Genomic DNA, 18,064 nt, shown 5'->3' with positions numbered 1-18,064 from the left:
TTAGAATAATGTACGTTTTAAAGAATGAAATAACTTATATAAAAATATTTATATGTGCATATTCAAAGAATTCATCCCTTAATGGTACACGCAGGGGGCGCTAGTATACTCGCTCGCGTATTGTTTTTTACAATCCCAGATATTTGTGATGATTAGATCACCAACCGCTGTGCTAAAGGGATAATATCGGCTAGGGGCGGTTAGATCAAAACTTACCTCCCCAGACAATTGTAATATTTACATTGTTAAACGATGTGCTAACGGGACAATATCTATCAAGGGCAAGTAAGAGTATTTTCACCCTAGACAATTGTGATATGTAGATCGCTAACCGTTGTGTCAATGAAAGTTTACGAATAATATCAGTCAAAGGCGAGTCAGGTTTGTTGGCGGTGATGTTCACAGAGACAAATGTGCATGTAAAGTATAAAATTAAAGTAAAATTAAAGTAACATTAAAGTAAATATTTATAGAAAATTAAGTATTCCATTTAAAAAAAGTCATTGATGCATACATTAGCATATATCAAATTGCTATTAAAAATATGAAAGAACAAATAAATAAAAGTGGAGCAAATGTATACAGGAGGCGGGAACAACAACCAGAAAAGTACCAATTTTAACTTATTTATTTTTATTGCTTTCTTTAGGGACTCTTTCAAGTATTATTTGAATAGTAAATTAATTATGATAAAAAATAGAATAGCAGATAATTGATTTCCACTATCTGAACGTCCATCTCCATCCAAGTCCCGTGCCGGATCGTGACACTTGGCTCTAGAATCCATAGCCAACCTACTTAATACACTATGGTCCGACAATGCACTGGTTGTCATAGATCTCATAGCTTCTCCCATCTCGAAACACAAAGCACAAATCCTCATTCCAATTCTTCTACAAACAAAAACCACCATACAAGCATCTCTGAACTCTTGGTTGTTTATGTTATTGGTGACTGACACCTCTCCCCAAACAAACTTAGCCCGTGCACTATTTCCAATGCAAATTCATTGGCTATGCATTCGATCACAAGGGCTGCAAATGTTGGAACCCCACCTAAGGCCAAGTATATATGTCCAAATACGACCTGATTCAATGAATCCATCTTTCCTCTCAAAACAAACAGCTCAAACCTTAGTCTCGTTCACCAACCTCGAACAACAACACTGATTCACCATCTCTCACCTTGGACCCATCCCACTACTTCCAAATTCATTTTCAAACTTCCTGCCACTACTCACTCCTCCCTCCACCAATTTCGTTGCTACCCCAACCATAACACAAGTTGCATATCCAACAACTCCATAGACAACAAACACCAACTCCTCACCTCTATAAACGACACCACAACCACCACCTATCCCTCAGTGTCATGACGTCATTCCATAATCACCAGAACACAGAGAAGCCTTAAACCCAAATAACTACTCGACCTCACACATCACCTTATCGATATTTTAGATTCAACATCCTAATTCATAGTATTAAACACTCTCATTGGCGGAAAGCCATGTTTAAAGAATTCCAAGACCTTCCATCCCAAGGCACTTGAACACTTGTGCCATCCTTTCCCAATCTTCACATACATGGATGCAAATGGACCTATAAAACCAAATATCTTGCTGACGGAAACAAAGCCCGCCATAAAACTCACCTCATAGCTCAAGAATTCAAACAACAGCAAGGAATTGACTATACGGGCCAAATTTCCAACCATATGAATCCTTTTCAGCATTTCCATAGCCCGAAATTAGACAATTACACAGCTCGACGTCTCCAATGAATTCCTTCATAGCGCTCTCTCAGAAATCTCCTATATGTCACAACCACAATGGTTCAAAGAGCTTCCGAAACTCGATCATGCCCGTCTACTCAAAAAGGCCATCTATAGCTTAAGCAATCTCCACGTCAGTGGCACAACACTTTCTCGTCAACTCTACAAGACCTCAGATTCAGTTTCAGCAGTGCAGATCCTCCCTAATGATTTATCACATGGATATCATCCTCATATATGTGTGTGATATTCTCCTAACAGACAACAACATTTCCAACATGTAGAAACTCATCAACCAGCTTCAATAATTCTTTCAACTAAAGAATCTTGGCCAAGTAAACAACTTTGTAAACATCCAGGCTACTCAACAGCAGCTGGACTTCATCTCCACCAAACAAAGTATGCTTTGGATGTTCTGAATAGGACTGGAATGACAAACTGCAAAGCAATCCACAGCCCATCTACCCGACAGTGAAAACAGACTAAAGACAGCCTCACCTTCACCGTCTCATAGATTCACTATAATACCTCACAATGCATGTGCGAATAGAGCCAATTGTGCTGACGTCAATGACAGGAAAGCCATTTTCAAATATTGCACACTTTTGGGCCGAACTCATCTCATGATCAGTTAAGAAGAAAATAAATATAGAAAGATCCTCTATCGAAGTAGAGTATCAAGCACCTGCCACAAATGCCACTGATGTCATATGACTCCATATTTTACTTTGACATTTTCACAGACATCCCTCAGCCAACTCCCCTTTATTGAGACAACATTGCAGCGCTTGTCTTAGCAAACAATCTGATCTTCCATGCAAGAACCAAGCATATAAAATTGGATTACCACTTCATCAAAGACTGCATTAAATCAAATCAAATCAAATCACAATCCCGCACATTTCTTTATAAGATACTCTTAACCGGCATCTTCACCAAACCTATAACTACATGCAAATTTGGGAATATAAGACACATTGTCCATTCAAGTCGTGGGGAGGGGTACTGAAACATTTTAATCAATAGAGAACATTTGGAAGCTGTTTGCTACACTCTTCCTCTACCTAAATTCTCCTGTCAGAATTCACTATTTCTTCTGCGTGCGCATACTTACAAATAATCATGCTTTCATAATGCCATGTATTTCATAACTTTCGGTGGATATTAGACAGTAGATCGACATGAGCAATGCTAAATATGCTCAAACTGCAAAGAAAAATTATTTTTCAAGGAAATTTAATAAGAATATCGTTTAATATCCAAGCAAGGGCCTGTGATCCTTTCCAAATTGCTAGAAATTTTAAAGATGATGTATATTTCTTGAATAGTAGCATGATATATTCATTAGTGTAAGTTTAAATATTGAAAATATCGTGTCATAACAAGAAATTATACTACCTAGAAAACTGCAGACTAACTCTTTTTCAAAGTAACATAATCGTCAATTATTAGTCCCATCTTAGCCAAATTTTTTTTTTAAGTTGAAGGCATCACTTCGGATAAAATGCCAGCATTTTTCCCATATTAAATGGCAAAGTGGAGAAAACAATGCATAGTCGACGTCTCTCCAATCAAAAATAGGGGTGGTGAGCCATCTCTCCTTCATTCAACATTTTTCCCATATTAAATGGCCTAATCCAAGACTACTTCCACAATCCAAGACTTATGTGTAGCCCTCTAAGTGAGTGGTTTCTTCCATTATAAGCCATATGGTCAACAGCTCCACCTGCTTTCCAAGTAAGAATGTTGCAAGAATTTATTTGAATCACTCTGTACAAGCAATAATGTAAAACTCGCAGTATATTTATCTAGATTTCTTAATGCACGAATATACTAGAAAGCTTAATATCAATTTGGGATTCTCATTTCTCTCTTGGGATAGCTTAGTGGCTCCTCTTGAATGAATTCTTAAGGTGAACGATTTCTACATTCATCCCCTCTCAAATCTGAATCCTAGAAACCTCTCCAGAACCATCTCCACACCGTTTACAAAACACTAGAACTAGTAACCCAATTCAAGCTATTTATACAGTTCAAAAGGATGTGATTGACAAAATGGAGGAACTAGTAACCCAATTCTCCACATCCAGTCTGAATTTCAAAACATGTGCAAAAGTAACAATTAAAAAAGAAAATCAACTCCAAAGCAAAACAAAGATGAATAATCAATTTATAAACAGAAAATCTCACCAAACAAAAATAAGTCAATAAATGAAAATAGCTACTACACCTGTGATAGTAAGCGTGCCACACCCAAGAGTCGATTGTGGTAGGTGTGCTTTCCACCTTGGTTCTTATTCTTATTACTGTATGATAGCAAGAAAATAAAACTTCAAATAATAAGTTGAACATTCATAAAATATATCAGCATATAAATCATACAATGAATCAATAATGCAGAGCAAATTGAGAAATAAATTATTTAGTCGGTATAAAAATAATAGTTGTAATAAATCATTGAACTAATAATGAACAGAAGCATTAAGCTTTAAACTTAAATTCAATCCGCTATAAATCAAAGATAGCAGGATTAGAACTCTTTATATCAAATTTGGTTCTACCAAAAGTTTAAATTTACCCAGAAGTTCACCAAAATAATCAACATTACAAGTGAAAATCATGAAAGAAGATTATTTTACTTAATCAAAAATAAATTTAGGAAAAAAACATACAACCTCGAATGAGAAGTATTTTCAATAGAAAATTTCCCTCTAGTGACAAGGAAAAGGGCATTCAAGATCTGGCCGAGCCCTGCTAACTGTAGAAGCCTCAAATCCCTCCTCACCTAAGAAAACACAATAAGTAGAATGAAAATTCAAAAATTAACTATAAACTGGAGAAGATAAGAGCAAAGAGAAGAGAAACAAGATAGAAGAAAACGAATTTTATTCATCATATTCTATTACATTGCAAAATAAAGGAAAAATATTACACCATTTTTTGAATACACTAAACAATAATGATAAGAGGAATCGCCATAATAATATAACTACAGCTATTGGGTAAAAAATACAAGCTTACATCAACCCATTCATAGAAAATCGACAAGAGGAAATTAGGATACATGGCTGTTAAAAATAAAATCTCATATACCTAATAAGTAAAGTAATATAATTGGGATTCTGCAATTATTTTGAAACTTACTAACCCAATATGGCAACAATGATAGACGCCACAATATGGTAGCTATTAGTTAAATCGACGATAATTGGAAAGCCAGCTACGAAAAGATGGCAGCAGAACTAGAGTCTGCAATATTCCCCCTCAAGTCGAACTACTCAAGTTAAACATTCCAAGCTTGTAAACTAACTTCTAAAATATTGATTTGAGCAAATCCTAGCCTAATAAGTCAGCAACAAAAACATACATATTCCACACAAATGCTACACTTATTTTTTTATATAATAAAGTGACAATCAACTTCTACATGTTTTTGTTCTATCATATAATGAACCAATTGTTGACCTTCAATCACTTATTGAACCAGCCCATTCTGCATCCATATATACCCTAATACTGATTTCATTGTTTATAACAAAAAAATTATAAATTTTTTTTTTGTTTTGGGGTTCCTTTGAGATACCTTACAATTTGATAACAACCTCAATGTATTCTTCATAAGGAGAATGCATGTATTGGCCCACACTACAAACTACAAAGGCTAAATCAAATCGGGTGCGGAAAGAGTCTGTCAACTTTTTTATATGAAAATAATTTTAAATTTAAATTTAATTTAATATAAGAGGTATATAGTTTTGTTTTTGAAAGTAGTGTGTTTTAATTTTTGAAAAATAGACCAGATAGATCTCATTCATCTAATAGACTATATAATTGTGTCTGATACTGCTAATATTACACCTTCTCGAAAGATAAGTATATACCTCGGCGACGGACCCAATCATACAAACTAAGTGATTTGTGACGTCAGTTTGATTTGCAAACAATTTATATGTGACCGACAAGTTCTCATATCTAATACGAAAATAAAATAGAGTTTATTTTACCTGGATTTCAAGTTCCCTATAAAGGCAAACCTCTGTAGTTAATTACATCTCAAATGACTTGTCACTTTAGAAAACTCTAGATAATGATCAGAGATACTAGTCTTCAAGAATTCAAGGTTTAAGTTTTCATGATAGGACGTGGAACATCAAGTGGGAAAGAACCAAATGGGAGTAATTCTTTCAAGAGTCCAAAGGAAGGAAAATGTCAGGGAGGTCACAGATCTAGAGGAGAAACCTCAGTGACTTCCAAAACTATCTTACTGTGTGGCTGCGTTTTGAAGATGATGTTATTCAAGTGTTCAATCCTATAAATTTTATTATTTGGGACTTACATTTGCATAATATACAATTATGCAGATAGTCCGCAGAGATAGAAGGGTTTACGTCGTATCGGACGACAACCTCGGAACCTAAGATGAGTTAGGACTTACGCTGCACAACATGGTTGCACAGGAGTCTAAAGAGGATGTGAGAATTTATGTCACGCCAGGCGAGCTACCACAAATTTCTATGGGTTGTTATGTTAGGAGGAGAGAATGATAAAGAAAATCCTCTTGTTGTTCGATCCAAGCCCCTCATCGTGCTTCCCACAAAGTTGACTTCAAGCTCCTTATTGAAGTAGCAGTCTTACAGCCTAAGGTTAAAAAGGTTTTACCAAGTGTGTTTAAGTGACAAATTTTGTTATTATTCAGGCACTATTGGGGGGTTAAAGTTGATTAGAGCGCCACCGGTTTGGATCTCACTGTTCCCTCGTTCCGGCACCACTATTTTCTTTTAAATTTACTTGGTCTAAACGATTTATTAAGCACATTTAAACTGAGAGATCTTGTTAGCAACCGTAGGTTTTCGAATCCAACGGACTCTCGTAAATTCAGAAATACGTGTTATGTTATTGTTTTGTTCTGAGAATGTTGTTTAATTTTTTAAAATCGTTTTGTTTTGAAAATGTTGTTTAATTTTTTAAAATTATTTTGTTTTGAAAATGAAATTGCAACCAGGCATGTGTAATATATATTAAAGCAAGAGTAAATTACAGTAATAAAAATGACAATAAATAAATTGTCCACGCATACTTGTCATCTTCTCGTTATTCCCGCTATGTGGTTAGCTCATAAAACATAATACAATTTGCAAGGAATTTAAACAAATTGCAGAAAAATAAAGAAACAGGAATTCTAGCGTAAAAAATAGTAAAAATGAGTCGTAACAGCAGCTAGAAACTTCAAACAGCAATCTTAAGGTTTTCTACAACTCCGGACAGCAGCTAAGAACTCCAAACAATGATCTTAAGGCTTCATACAACTCCGGACAGCAGCTAGGAACTCTGAACAGGGATCCTAAAGCTTCTTACAACTCCGGACAGCAACTAAGAACTCCAAACAGGGAGCCTAAGACTTCATACAACTCCGGACAGCAGCTAGTAACTCTAAACAATGATCTCAAGGCTTCCTACAACTCTGGACAGCAACTAGGAACTCCGAACAAGGATCCTAAGGCTTCCTACAACTCCGGACAGCATCTAGGAACTCCAAACTGCGATCCTAAGGCTTCCTACAACTCCAGAGAGCAGCTAAGAACTCAGAACAGATATCATAAGGCTTCCTACAACTCCGGACAGCAGCTATGAACTTCAAACAACGATCCTAAGGTTTCATACAACTCCGGACAGCAGCTAGGAACTCCAAACAATGATTCTAAGGCTTCCTATAACTTCGGAAAGCAGCTAGGAACTCTAAACAACGTTTACAAAGACCCGAACAGCATCTCATCAAACCCAAAAAAACATTTTTAAGCCCGTTCATTTCACCAAGCGTGCAACTCGAAACAACAATTTTAAAACCTTAACTTCAACAAGATATGCAAGCTCGCAATGATAATTTTAAAACTTCCAATTCAGTAAATTATGCAAGCTTAAAATGACAGTTTTAAAGCTTCAACCTTAGCAAAATTTGCAAGCTCACAATGATAATTTTAAAGCTTTTGATTCAGTAAAATATGCAAGCTTAAAACGAAGTTTTACAACTTCTTTAAGGTTTCATTAGAAAAGAATTTGCTCTGTTGAAAAAATGGTATTTCATGATTTTGATATCCTTACCAGGCATGCAATGAAAGCCTATCCCTTTTTTGTGGAATATTGGCAACTTGACTTGCTACAAACATAGCATAACACTACCAAAATAAAGCCTAAATTTGTTTCTGCTTGCTAAAGTTTGATCATTGATATACCGTTAGAAGGCTTATAGACATAATTGTTACAAATCTCTATCTTGAACGCAAGTTTTAATGCCCAAGAACTATGACATGTAACGATCATTCCCTCAAATAAATGCTAGAAAAGTTTATATTTAAAATTGCTAAGAAAAGCAGTAAAGATTACCAAATACACCTTACAAGGATGAGGGAACAGTACAGCCATGGAAAAGAGCTAGAGTTGCGGTAACAAGACAAACTTAATTGTTCAAATGTTGTGAGGAGGGAATTCGACTGGGCTCTTGCCTGTGAAGAGGAGCATCGACCGGAGCTTTCGGTGCAGAGGGGAGGCGAAGCCTAGAGAAAGGAGTCGAGGGATTCTTCGGTCGAGCAGAGAAGTGAGGAGCAGGCTTCGACACAAGGAGGAGGAGTCTGTTGAGCGAGGGAGGCGGGCAGGAGTTTCAATCAGGGGAGGGAATCGAGCGAGGGTTTCTGGAGAGGGAGTCGAGCGAGGCTTTTCTGTGTGAGCGAGAGGGAGGCGGGATCGACGAGGCAGGAGAATGCGGGAGAGGTGAGGCGAGTTGTTTGAGTGCTGCAATCGGGACGAAGAGGCGCGCATGAGCTTCGATCGGGAGAGAGAGACGAGCGACTTGTTTTGTTCAGAGTGAGGAGGAGGCAGGATCGAGAGGGGTCTCGGTTCGCACAGAGGAGTTGGGGTCTTCGGGGCAAGGAAGAGAAGACGAGGCGGGAGAGTTTCGGTGGAGTGCTTCAAGCAGGAAGAGCAGGGCTTCGAGCATAAAAAGAGGTGAGGGAAGGCTTTCGGTGCAAAGGGGAGGAGACGAAGCCAAGGGCTTTGGTGCAGCGAAGAGGTAAGCGGGTGAAGAAGAAGGGGGCTTCTGTATCTAGGAGAAGAGGCGAGCGGGGGAGTCGAATGCCAAGAAGGTGAAGCCCGTTGAATTGTATAGTTGTAATCTTCAAAGTGAACGTTACGCGAGATTAAGCGGAGAATTAAACTAATTAGATTCATGTAGCCGGCTCAATCGAAAAATATTAACTCTCCATTAAGATGAGATTAAATGGTCCATTGAAATTTGAAATTATTCAGCTCGTGTCCAGCCCATGTCGAGCCCGAGCTAAACCTGGGTTGAGCGGCTTGAGCCTGAACCCGCACCTCCTTAATTTAAAAAAAGTGCATCGATTTTCGAGTTATTTGCGCGCGTGCGGAACCGTAGCAATATGATTATCATTCCTAGCTAAAATTGACGTTTCGGACGCGTCTGTGCTGTCCGTTTCGTCATCCGGGATCGTCCGAACAAGTTTGCCGACAGTCGGGCCAAAAATACGTCTAATTTAATTTCATATTTTTTGTTCGTAACGAATCATTTTGAAAATTGGCTTCATTTTAAACGTCAGTGCAATGTATCAATTATGGTGTTCGCGTTACCGAGTCATGGAGGGTTCAGCTATGGTCGTCTAATCTTATAGGAATTCATTTTCGGGCCCTATACATGTTAGTACTTAACCCTTGCAACTAAGAGTGGAGTGCTTGGGACTACTCATCAGAGGTCTTCACAAAGATGGGTCAAGAAGTGGTTCGAAGTTCTATGAGAGGTGGACTCCATTGCTAGTCCACTAGGATGGTCAACAAAGAACTCCTAAAGCTAGCTTGGGTTCTAGGAGTAGGAGACAAAGCCCTCACTGAAAATGAGGTCAACAAAAATAAGTGTCCCATTTATTGGTGTACGTTCCAATTTCTCTCCAAGCATCACATGTGGATTTACTATAGTATCTCCAAGTTTACATCCTAGCATCTCTAGCTCCTTTAAAAGGTATAACATAAATTAACATTGAGACATTAAAATATCTTTTATATTTAAAGCAATCATCCTACTCAGAAAATACCTCGACAAGCCTAAATCTTTTAACTGAAATTCTACTTCAAGGGTTTTCAACCCTTTTAATTTCATCAACATTGTCACCATTCAAAATAATATAATCAAAATATACTAAGGTTTGTAATAATACCTTCTTTATGTTTTATAGAACTAGATATTGTTTGATTGAGCTTGTTGCTATTCTTGATAATGGATAGACTTTTTAAATTTTTTGTACCAAATGCAAGCTGATTGTCCAGAATTTACCATGCACCTCATCACATCTGGGTGGTAATTCCATCTAGAGATCTTTCTCGATTTCTCCACTCAAATAAGTATTTTTAACATCAAGTTGTTGAAGTTGTTAATCAATGTTTGGTAGTACCTAAATCATTTTTAGCATTCCAATGCGTTGGTTGTCATTATTTCATATCTTTGTCCACCATCATGCAATAGAGTCCACCGAGTAACATCCTTGGAAATCAGACAATCATATATGTTTCTTCTTCGACATTGTGAATGTCTGTCATATATTGATTAAAAAATTGAATGTCATCTGTATTTACTGCCCAATAAATTTCTAACAGATCATCTCAATATCAGCCATGCTCATTTGTTTGACTGCCCTTTGAAGTTTTCTCTGAGATACCTTAAACAGAATCTATGTTCCAGAATCTGGGTGCCACCCCCGGAAAATTGTCCCTACATCCATGAATAATACCTGAATGGCAATATGAGGCTACAAAAAGATTTACGTGTGACCCAACTATTGATGAAGCTCACACATATTTCTTAAAAATCAGAGAGTCGTTGTACTTAAACTGGATGACTGTAAATGCTAATGAAAAAAGCATGTTATTCGCATCAACACCAATAACATAGAGTAAAATTCAACGATATTTACCCAATAAGAATGTGTCACCCAGATTCAATACAGGTTGGTTACAGCTCATACCCTTTATAGATGGCCCAAATGCCCAAAAAAGACGCTAAAAGAAAGATGTTGCATCATATTTAACCCTGTAAATGGATCCAAGTATTGCACTACAGATGGCTACTATTAGCTTAAATAATGAATAATAGGGCTCATCCCAACTGCCAAATATAGACTTGAAAGTTTTACTTCTTGCATCCCATGACATAAAAGTAAGATATTCTGATGTTGATTTTAACTTTCACCTTAGTAATAATCTCTCGGCTTCAAGTCAATTTGAAATCTAGTAAATCTAGATGTGCACTAACGGTTTTCACAAGGCACAATTATGTGTGCGCGGATGTGATGTCTACAAATATTTGATATTTTTCATGCTCTCAAATGTCATTTGCTCCTAACTGAATGCAAACGCCAATGGCATGACTGAGATGGATGATCATAATGCAGACACATGATACTTAATCGAGATTTGTTGGAATTTATAATGATGTACTCTATATTGTTCACAATGCCCTAGCTATTGAATGCACATTATAAGTCTGCTTTGGTGGAAAAAATCATATCCTCAACTAACATATCCAAAATCTGTCATTTAATGTTTAAGCATCATGTTGGAGCATCAATGTGATGTCTCATCCCACTCATTGACTGTACGCCATGCCCAAATATATTCATTGGTGGATATCATACACCAAAAACGGTGACATTATTCATGGAATGCCTCCTAATCAAGTTGTAACCCATAATCTCGACCACATTTGTCTCCATTAGTGTGGTTGGTTGGATGTCATAGTCATTACCAAAATATTTGCGCATGCCACTCTCTATCGTCATATCCATCCAATTCTTGAGTAATTTATCTTTTTGTGCTTTATCTTTAAGTTGTATGCCCGGATGATGACTCGGTTCGGCACAAGAACATTTAACAAAACTGAGAAGTTTAAAAACTTAACTTTAGGAATAGTCTAAATATTAAAAGTAATGCACTTATTTTGTAGGTGAAGAGAAATGTTACATACTATTGAGGAACCCTTCGTTCCTTTGGTTCCACCTACTTCTCCTACCACCAAGGAGCCCTCTGTCCATTTGGTTCCGCCAGCACATCCTCTTACTCTCCATGTCTACACTCGAAGCACTCATTCTGATGCACCTACTCTGGAGCTTGTTGTCCCATTGTTGAACCCTGAATCCTATCCAGACAACATCTCCATCATTGTTCCTACTCCAAATGAGGAAGCCAGTTGTTTTAGTAAGGTACGCAATCAAACAGGCTCTCTTTATCCCATGACAAATTATGTCTCTCTTTGCAGATTATCACCAACCTACAGAGCATTTGTTACGGCCTTGACTAATCATTAGCTTCCATCTAATATTGAGGCTGTCTTAGCAGACCCAACCTGGAAAGTTGTCGTCATGAAGAAGATAAAGGTCCTTTAGTGAGATCATACTTGGGACATTGTTGATCGGACATTGTTGATCTTCCTTGGGGGAACAAAACATTTAGATGCCGATAGATTTTTAGCATCAAGTTTAAATCTGATGGATTATTTAAATGAAACAAGACACGATTGGTCGCCAAAGAATACTCACAAGCCTGTGGAGTTGACTATGATGAGACATTTGCTCCAGTTGCTAAATTAAATACCATTCGAGTCATTTTATCTCTTGCAATGAATCTAGAATGGTCCTTATTCCACCTTAATGTCAAGAATGTGTTTTTGATGGCAATCTTACAAAAGAGATAAACATGACTCTTCCTCCAGGCTTTAACTCCACTACCTCCTAGGGGCAAGTATGTAGATTGTGAAAATCTCTCTATAGATTGAAGCAATCTCCACGAGCATGGTTTGGGAAATTCACAAAGGTGGTGGTAGGCCATGGATTCACTCGGGCTCAATTGAACCACACTCTCTTCTTCCGACATTACTTCAGTGGCCAAGTAACTATCTTTATTGTCTATGTTGATGATATCTCTCTTACAGGTAATGATTTATTAGCATTAGAGTCTTTGAAAGGAATTATTGATCCTTCCTTTGAAATAAATGACTTGGGATTTCTTCGATACTTCTTATGCATGGTCATCTTAGTGTATTTGTCTATCTCAACGGAAATATGTGATTGATGTTTTGACAAAGAACAATCTTCTCATTTGCAAACCAGTGGTCGCCCCAATGGATCTCAATGAAAAGCTTATTGATGTTTCCAATGCACTTCCTATAAACAAAACTCACTGTCAGTGTCTTCTAGGGAAACTCATTTACATTGCTCATACACGCCTCAACATATGTCATGTAGTTGAGATAGTTAATTCATGCATGATCCCTGTGAGCACCACCTCCAAGCTGTCCACCGGATTCTCCACTATTAAAAAGCACATTGGGCTCGAGTTTATTTTTTCCTGCCACACCTCTCGTTCTATTGCAGTTTACACGGACACAAATTGGATTGGGTTCATCCATGGTCGAAGGTCTACCTCGGGGTACTGCTCAGTTATGTGGGGAAACATGGTCACATGGAAAAACATGAAGCAGCTTGTAGTTGCTCGGAGCAATGCGAAAGCTAAATTTCAGTCAATGTCTCTGAGAATATGTGAAGCTCTCTAGTTACGCATTATACTCCACAAAGTACGTATGATAGTCTGTGCTCTCCTATAGTTGTTCTATAATAACATGGTTGTATTAGCATTGCTCACAACCCAATCCAGCGTGATCGCACCTAACATTTTGAGATTGAACGTCACTTCATTAAGGAAAAACTTGAGTCCGAGAAAATCTATTCTGTTTATGTCATACAGTGGCCAGCTAGCAAATATTCTCACAAATAACCTTCCTTATTATTCGATGATTTCAAATATAAGTTGAACATGACAGACATCTATGTTTCAACTTGAAGAGTACTGGGATATTATAATATTAAAATGTAGAATTATGTATTGATTGCTTTGATTTAATTGTATATACTTTCCTTTTTCCATTTATTCTATTTTTATTTGTTTCCTTACTAGTAGATCTTACAATGGCTATTTATACCCCTCTTTGTATCAATAAGTGATATCTCGGTTCTAGTCTAACAATTTGAAAAGAAATTTTCTCAAAAGGAACTTGAAGAATTTGCAATGGTTCAACTTGTAGGGACAGATTGGGAACTCCGAGTTAGTATCCATGCGCTCACCAATTAGAATTGGTTTGTAAACATTCATGTCTTGGAGAAAATGGTATGTATCGAAGGAGATCATGGCAAGAATTAACAGGAAAAAAACATGTTTATATCAGGCTATTCATTGGACCTGGAGAAAAGCAAAAAAGGATATATGGCTAAGAATTTCAGATCGGGAATAGCCATAAAATTAAAGTTATTAACTTATTTCGAAGCTTGCTAAACCAATAAGGCTGCAAAGATAAATCCCTATGTAGACTAATCCAAAATATTTAGAAAGTTTTCAGATAAAAGATATCAGTATGCAATCCACTTTGAATTCTATCCGGGAAACAGAGATTTCCAAAAGGAAATTGAACATCTTATATTAAAGAAATATTAAAAAAATTTTAAAACTTCATGAAAAAAAAAGCTTATTTTGGATATACTTGGGATAATTTGTGGCTACCTTGAGAAGGGCTTGGAAGTAAAGAGATCTACGGTGTTGGTTCTTACTTTTGTGAACAATCCTCTCAAGAATTCCAGACTCAGAACTTAGCTGGAAAAGGAGAGATTTCAGCCTCTCCTCCAAGTTCTCGTTCTCAGAATCCATCCAAATTTCCAGCGCGCTCTCAATCTGGGTTGGCTATCAAAAGCTTCGCCTGTCAGAGTTTAGCCATTGTTAAATGGAAGCTTGAGAGATACTGAAATCAAAATTAACATGAATCTTCAAAAATAAAAACCTTAGCAAAATATGATGGGAGACGTCAAAAGATTTCAAAAGAAATGATAAGCTTAAGAGATACTATTTACATTTAAAAAAGAAATGAGAAACTATTGGTATTCCATTCCACTAATCCAACAAGCATAATATCGATTTTATAGATCGATTAGAAGTTTGTTTAATGCATAAAGGGGGGCATTTACATATATAAAAACAATTCTTAAGTATTTACATATCTTACACCTAAATTTTTATATTTACACACATAGCACTCAAAACTTTAATATCACATCCAAAATGGTACTATTATCACTTATTACAAGTGAAATGCACATTTTCATGAACAGGCTCAAAGCACCAAAGTGCTATTTATGTAAATATGAAAGTATAGATGTGAGATATGTAAATACATAAGAATTGTGCGCTATGTATGTAAATTTTCCTTGAATAAATGTGATATCCTGTAAAGTTTTATTTAAATTTGCCTTATCAATTGTTGTGTTTAAGTAGAACATTGGTAGTGCTTTCTAGCTAATTTGTTCATGTCATGTCAGAAAAAATTGGTGCACTACATATGCACCATCATTTTGTAACCATTAGTAATACTATTGAAGAATAGCTTAATCAATTTTTGTGAAAGTTATTTTACCAAACAACATAGCACAACTTTGCTAAAGAAAGCCCCCAGTGTTAATTTTCTATTTAGGTTGTGCTGACTTCGAAATTTTGTAAATGTATTCACCCATCTAGATCGTTGACATCCAGATGAAATTTCATATGCTCTACATAAAGATACTCTACCTAAGTTTGGATCATTTTAATACCGCCGCAAAATGTTGAAGACACAAACTACATATTAAACAATATAACTTTACACCCAATCACAAGCATGATAATTACTAAAAGAAAATTGAAGATTAAAAGGAAAGACAAGTAATTGTATTTTCTCAAAACGGAAATATATGTGCATCTAGTTAGTTATCTTATGCTTCTTTTGGTATGAAAATATATCCAAACAATGTTCTATCGAGCCTAACTTCGATCCTTATGTTTAAGTGAGTTGTGGATCTCATGAGTCATGGCCATTCTACTATAGTTCAGCAAGGTTAAAGAATGAGTGATTCCCACAATGTCTCCGTTCGGTTTAATGGGCTCGTGATGCATTATACTTAGGGATATTGAAAATTTCTCATTTGAACGTAAGTGATGGGCTTTTTGGAAGCTCTGACATGAGGTAGAGATTGTTTAAGGCAAGTAAAAGCTTTGAGTTTGTTCCACATTGACTAATCAAAAAAATGTATTAGTGTGAGCTGACCCTCAATTATAAACTTTGACTTTCGGTTGGAAATCAGTTCTCCACTATCATGCCCGGAGAAACTTTGATACTACTTTGGATAGCTCGATAAAAATAAAATTGTCATCTCTTTTGCTTAAATTCCCGGATTGTGGAGAGAGCGAGGGAAAGAAGACATTTAAATAACTATTCAAATTACCAAAACGAGGAGAATAAAGATTGATGATTAAGTAATTCTACTGCTATTAGTATTGTTTCAAGTTTTCCTCTCTTGTCCTTTTGATTCGTGCACTTTGTCATACTTGTTTGAATTGTACTGAGGTAGAATCTACAAGTTTTTAACCATGAAATTCAAATCGCTTCTCGTAAGGTACTTAGCGTACATCAAAATTTATTTCAATCATAATTTCCATTTTCATCATATGAATTAATTACTTAGGATTACAAGTTTGCATCATATGTATTTTAGGTGTTGGTTGTGTGTTTTTTGCATCTTATATTAGATCTGTGATAAAAATCATAGGCGCTAGACATTATATGCAATTTTAGCATCAAAGATTAAGGTTATATCATAATATCTTTTGGTCGTGACATAATATTAAAACATACGACATGTTTACCTATTATTCTAGATAATTTCAACATAGTTATTATGAGGTCATGAATTTATATTCATGCGTTCAATAAAAAGTAAAATTCCAAGATCAGTCCCGATAAAACAAATACTGTGGTACTAAATGTCGAGATGTGTCTGAGATGGAAATAAGGTTGGGAGAATTAATTCTAATTCTCTTAATTAAGGAAATTAGAATTAATTGGTAATCCCTTAAATTGAGGGAATTAGAATTATTTTGTAATCCCTTAAATTTCATAATTTCCTAGTTTTTTTGTCTACCTGTAATCTCCTATATAATACCTTGTATTATCAATTCAAAGAAATAAGTGAAATATAAAATTATTTCTCTGATTTCCCACATTGTATCAAAGCAAGGGCTCAAACCCTAGAGGGCACCGTCGCCTGTTGCCTTCATTCGATCCTTTCCGCTTAGGGTCATTCGGCTCTCCTCCGCTATTCCCCTCTAGGGTTGCTTGCAGCCATTTGACCATTTGATTCTGCCATTTGATTCTTTTCTGCTGCTCACGAGGAAGATCGTCAAGAAGCGCGTAAAAAAGCAGATCTTGCGATCGCTCTGAGGATTCTTTTACCGCTGCAGTCGTTGATTCCAGCCTTAATTGCTGTGAATTTCTCTTCTCTACCATGTCAATGTCCGAAACCACTATCTCCAGCAATTTCAACCCTTCCGAAGAATCCAATGTTGTTCAGAAAATTGGACAGTTGCAGAATATTTGGGCATCCAACAAGTTCAATGGGAAGAACTATCTCAAATGGTCCCAAATTGTCTGCACATACCTAAAGGGCAAAGGGAGACTTAATCACGTACTTGGAACCGGACCAGGAAAAGTGATTCAGCCTCTACAGCATGGGAGTGGGAGGATTCCATGATTATGTCCTGGCTATGGGATTCCATGGACCCAACGATCAGTGACACTTGCATATTCTTGAATACCGCAAAGGAAATCTGGGACTATATCAACCGCACATACTCGAAGGCCCGTGATGCTGCCCTTGTGTATTAAATCAAGGCAAAAACTGGAGCCACCAAACAAGGAGACAAATTTGTCACAGAGTATGCAACTCTGTTGCAAAATCTTTGGCAGGAACTGAATCACTATCGAGTAATTGAGATGAAATGCCCCGATGATGCTGCCACTTTGAAGAAGTTCATTGAGAAGAATCGGATATATGATTCTTTGGCAGGATTGAATTCTGAATTTGATCAGGTTAGGATCCAAATCCTCAGCAATGAGGATACACCGTCTCTAGAAGAGACAATCTCATTAATCCAAGCAGAAGAAGGTCGGTGGAGTGTCATGCTTGAACCACATACTATCGATGGGTCAGCCTTAACAGCAAAAACAAATCAAGAGAAGTCGAAGAATGATCTGCTTAAACACTCGGTGTACTTATTGCAAGAAACCAAAGCATACAAAGGAGAAGTGTTGGAAGCTGAATGGTAAACCTCCAAGCCGAGAATGGGGCAACCGTGGGGGGCAACAAAGGCCTCAAGCCCATAT

General features: G+C 36.8%; 1 protein-coding gene across 2 annotated transcripts in view; it reads right to left on the bottom strand.

Annotated features, from left to right (window-relative positions):
* The window catches only part of LOC110030985, a 57,385-nt gene that overhangs the window by 22,423 nt on the left and 16,898 nt on the right, over window positions 1-18,064 (bottom strand). The window contains exons 2-4 of one of the 2 annotated variants that reach the window (XM_020733993.1): window positions 14,380-14,572; window positions 4,446-4,558; window positions 4,004-4,079 (exon numbers count right to left, since the gene is read on the bottom strand). In XM_020733993.1, the coding sequence (XP_020589652.1) occupies window positions 4,004-4,079; window positions 4,446-4,558; window positions 14,380-14,523 (333 nt within the window). In that variant the 5' untranslated portion in view covers window positions 14,524-14,572. The remainder of the gene's footprint in view (window positions 1-4,003; window positions 4,080-4,445; window positions 4,559-14,379; window positions 14,573-18,064) is intronic. The other variant, XM_020733994.1, reaches the window with a different exon arrangement.

Source organism: Phalaenopsis equestris, unplaced genomic scaffold (genome assembly GCF_001263595.1).
Source record: "Phalaenopsis equestris unplaced genomic scaffold, ASM126359v1 Scaffold000761, whole genome shotgun sequence".
In the NCBI taxonomy this organism is placed as follows: Eukaryota; Viridiplantae; Streptophyta; class Magnoliopsida; order Asparagales; family Orchidaceae; genus Phalaenopsis; species Phalaenopsis equestris.
This window is presented reverse-complemented; position numbering and strand designations above follow the sequence as displayed.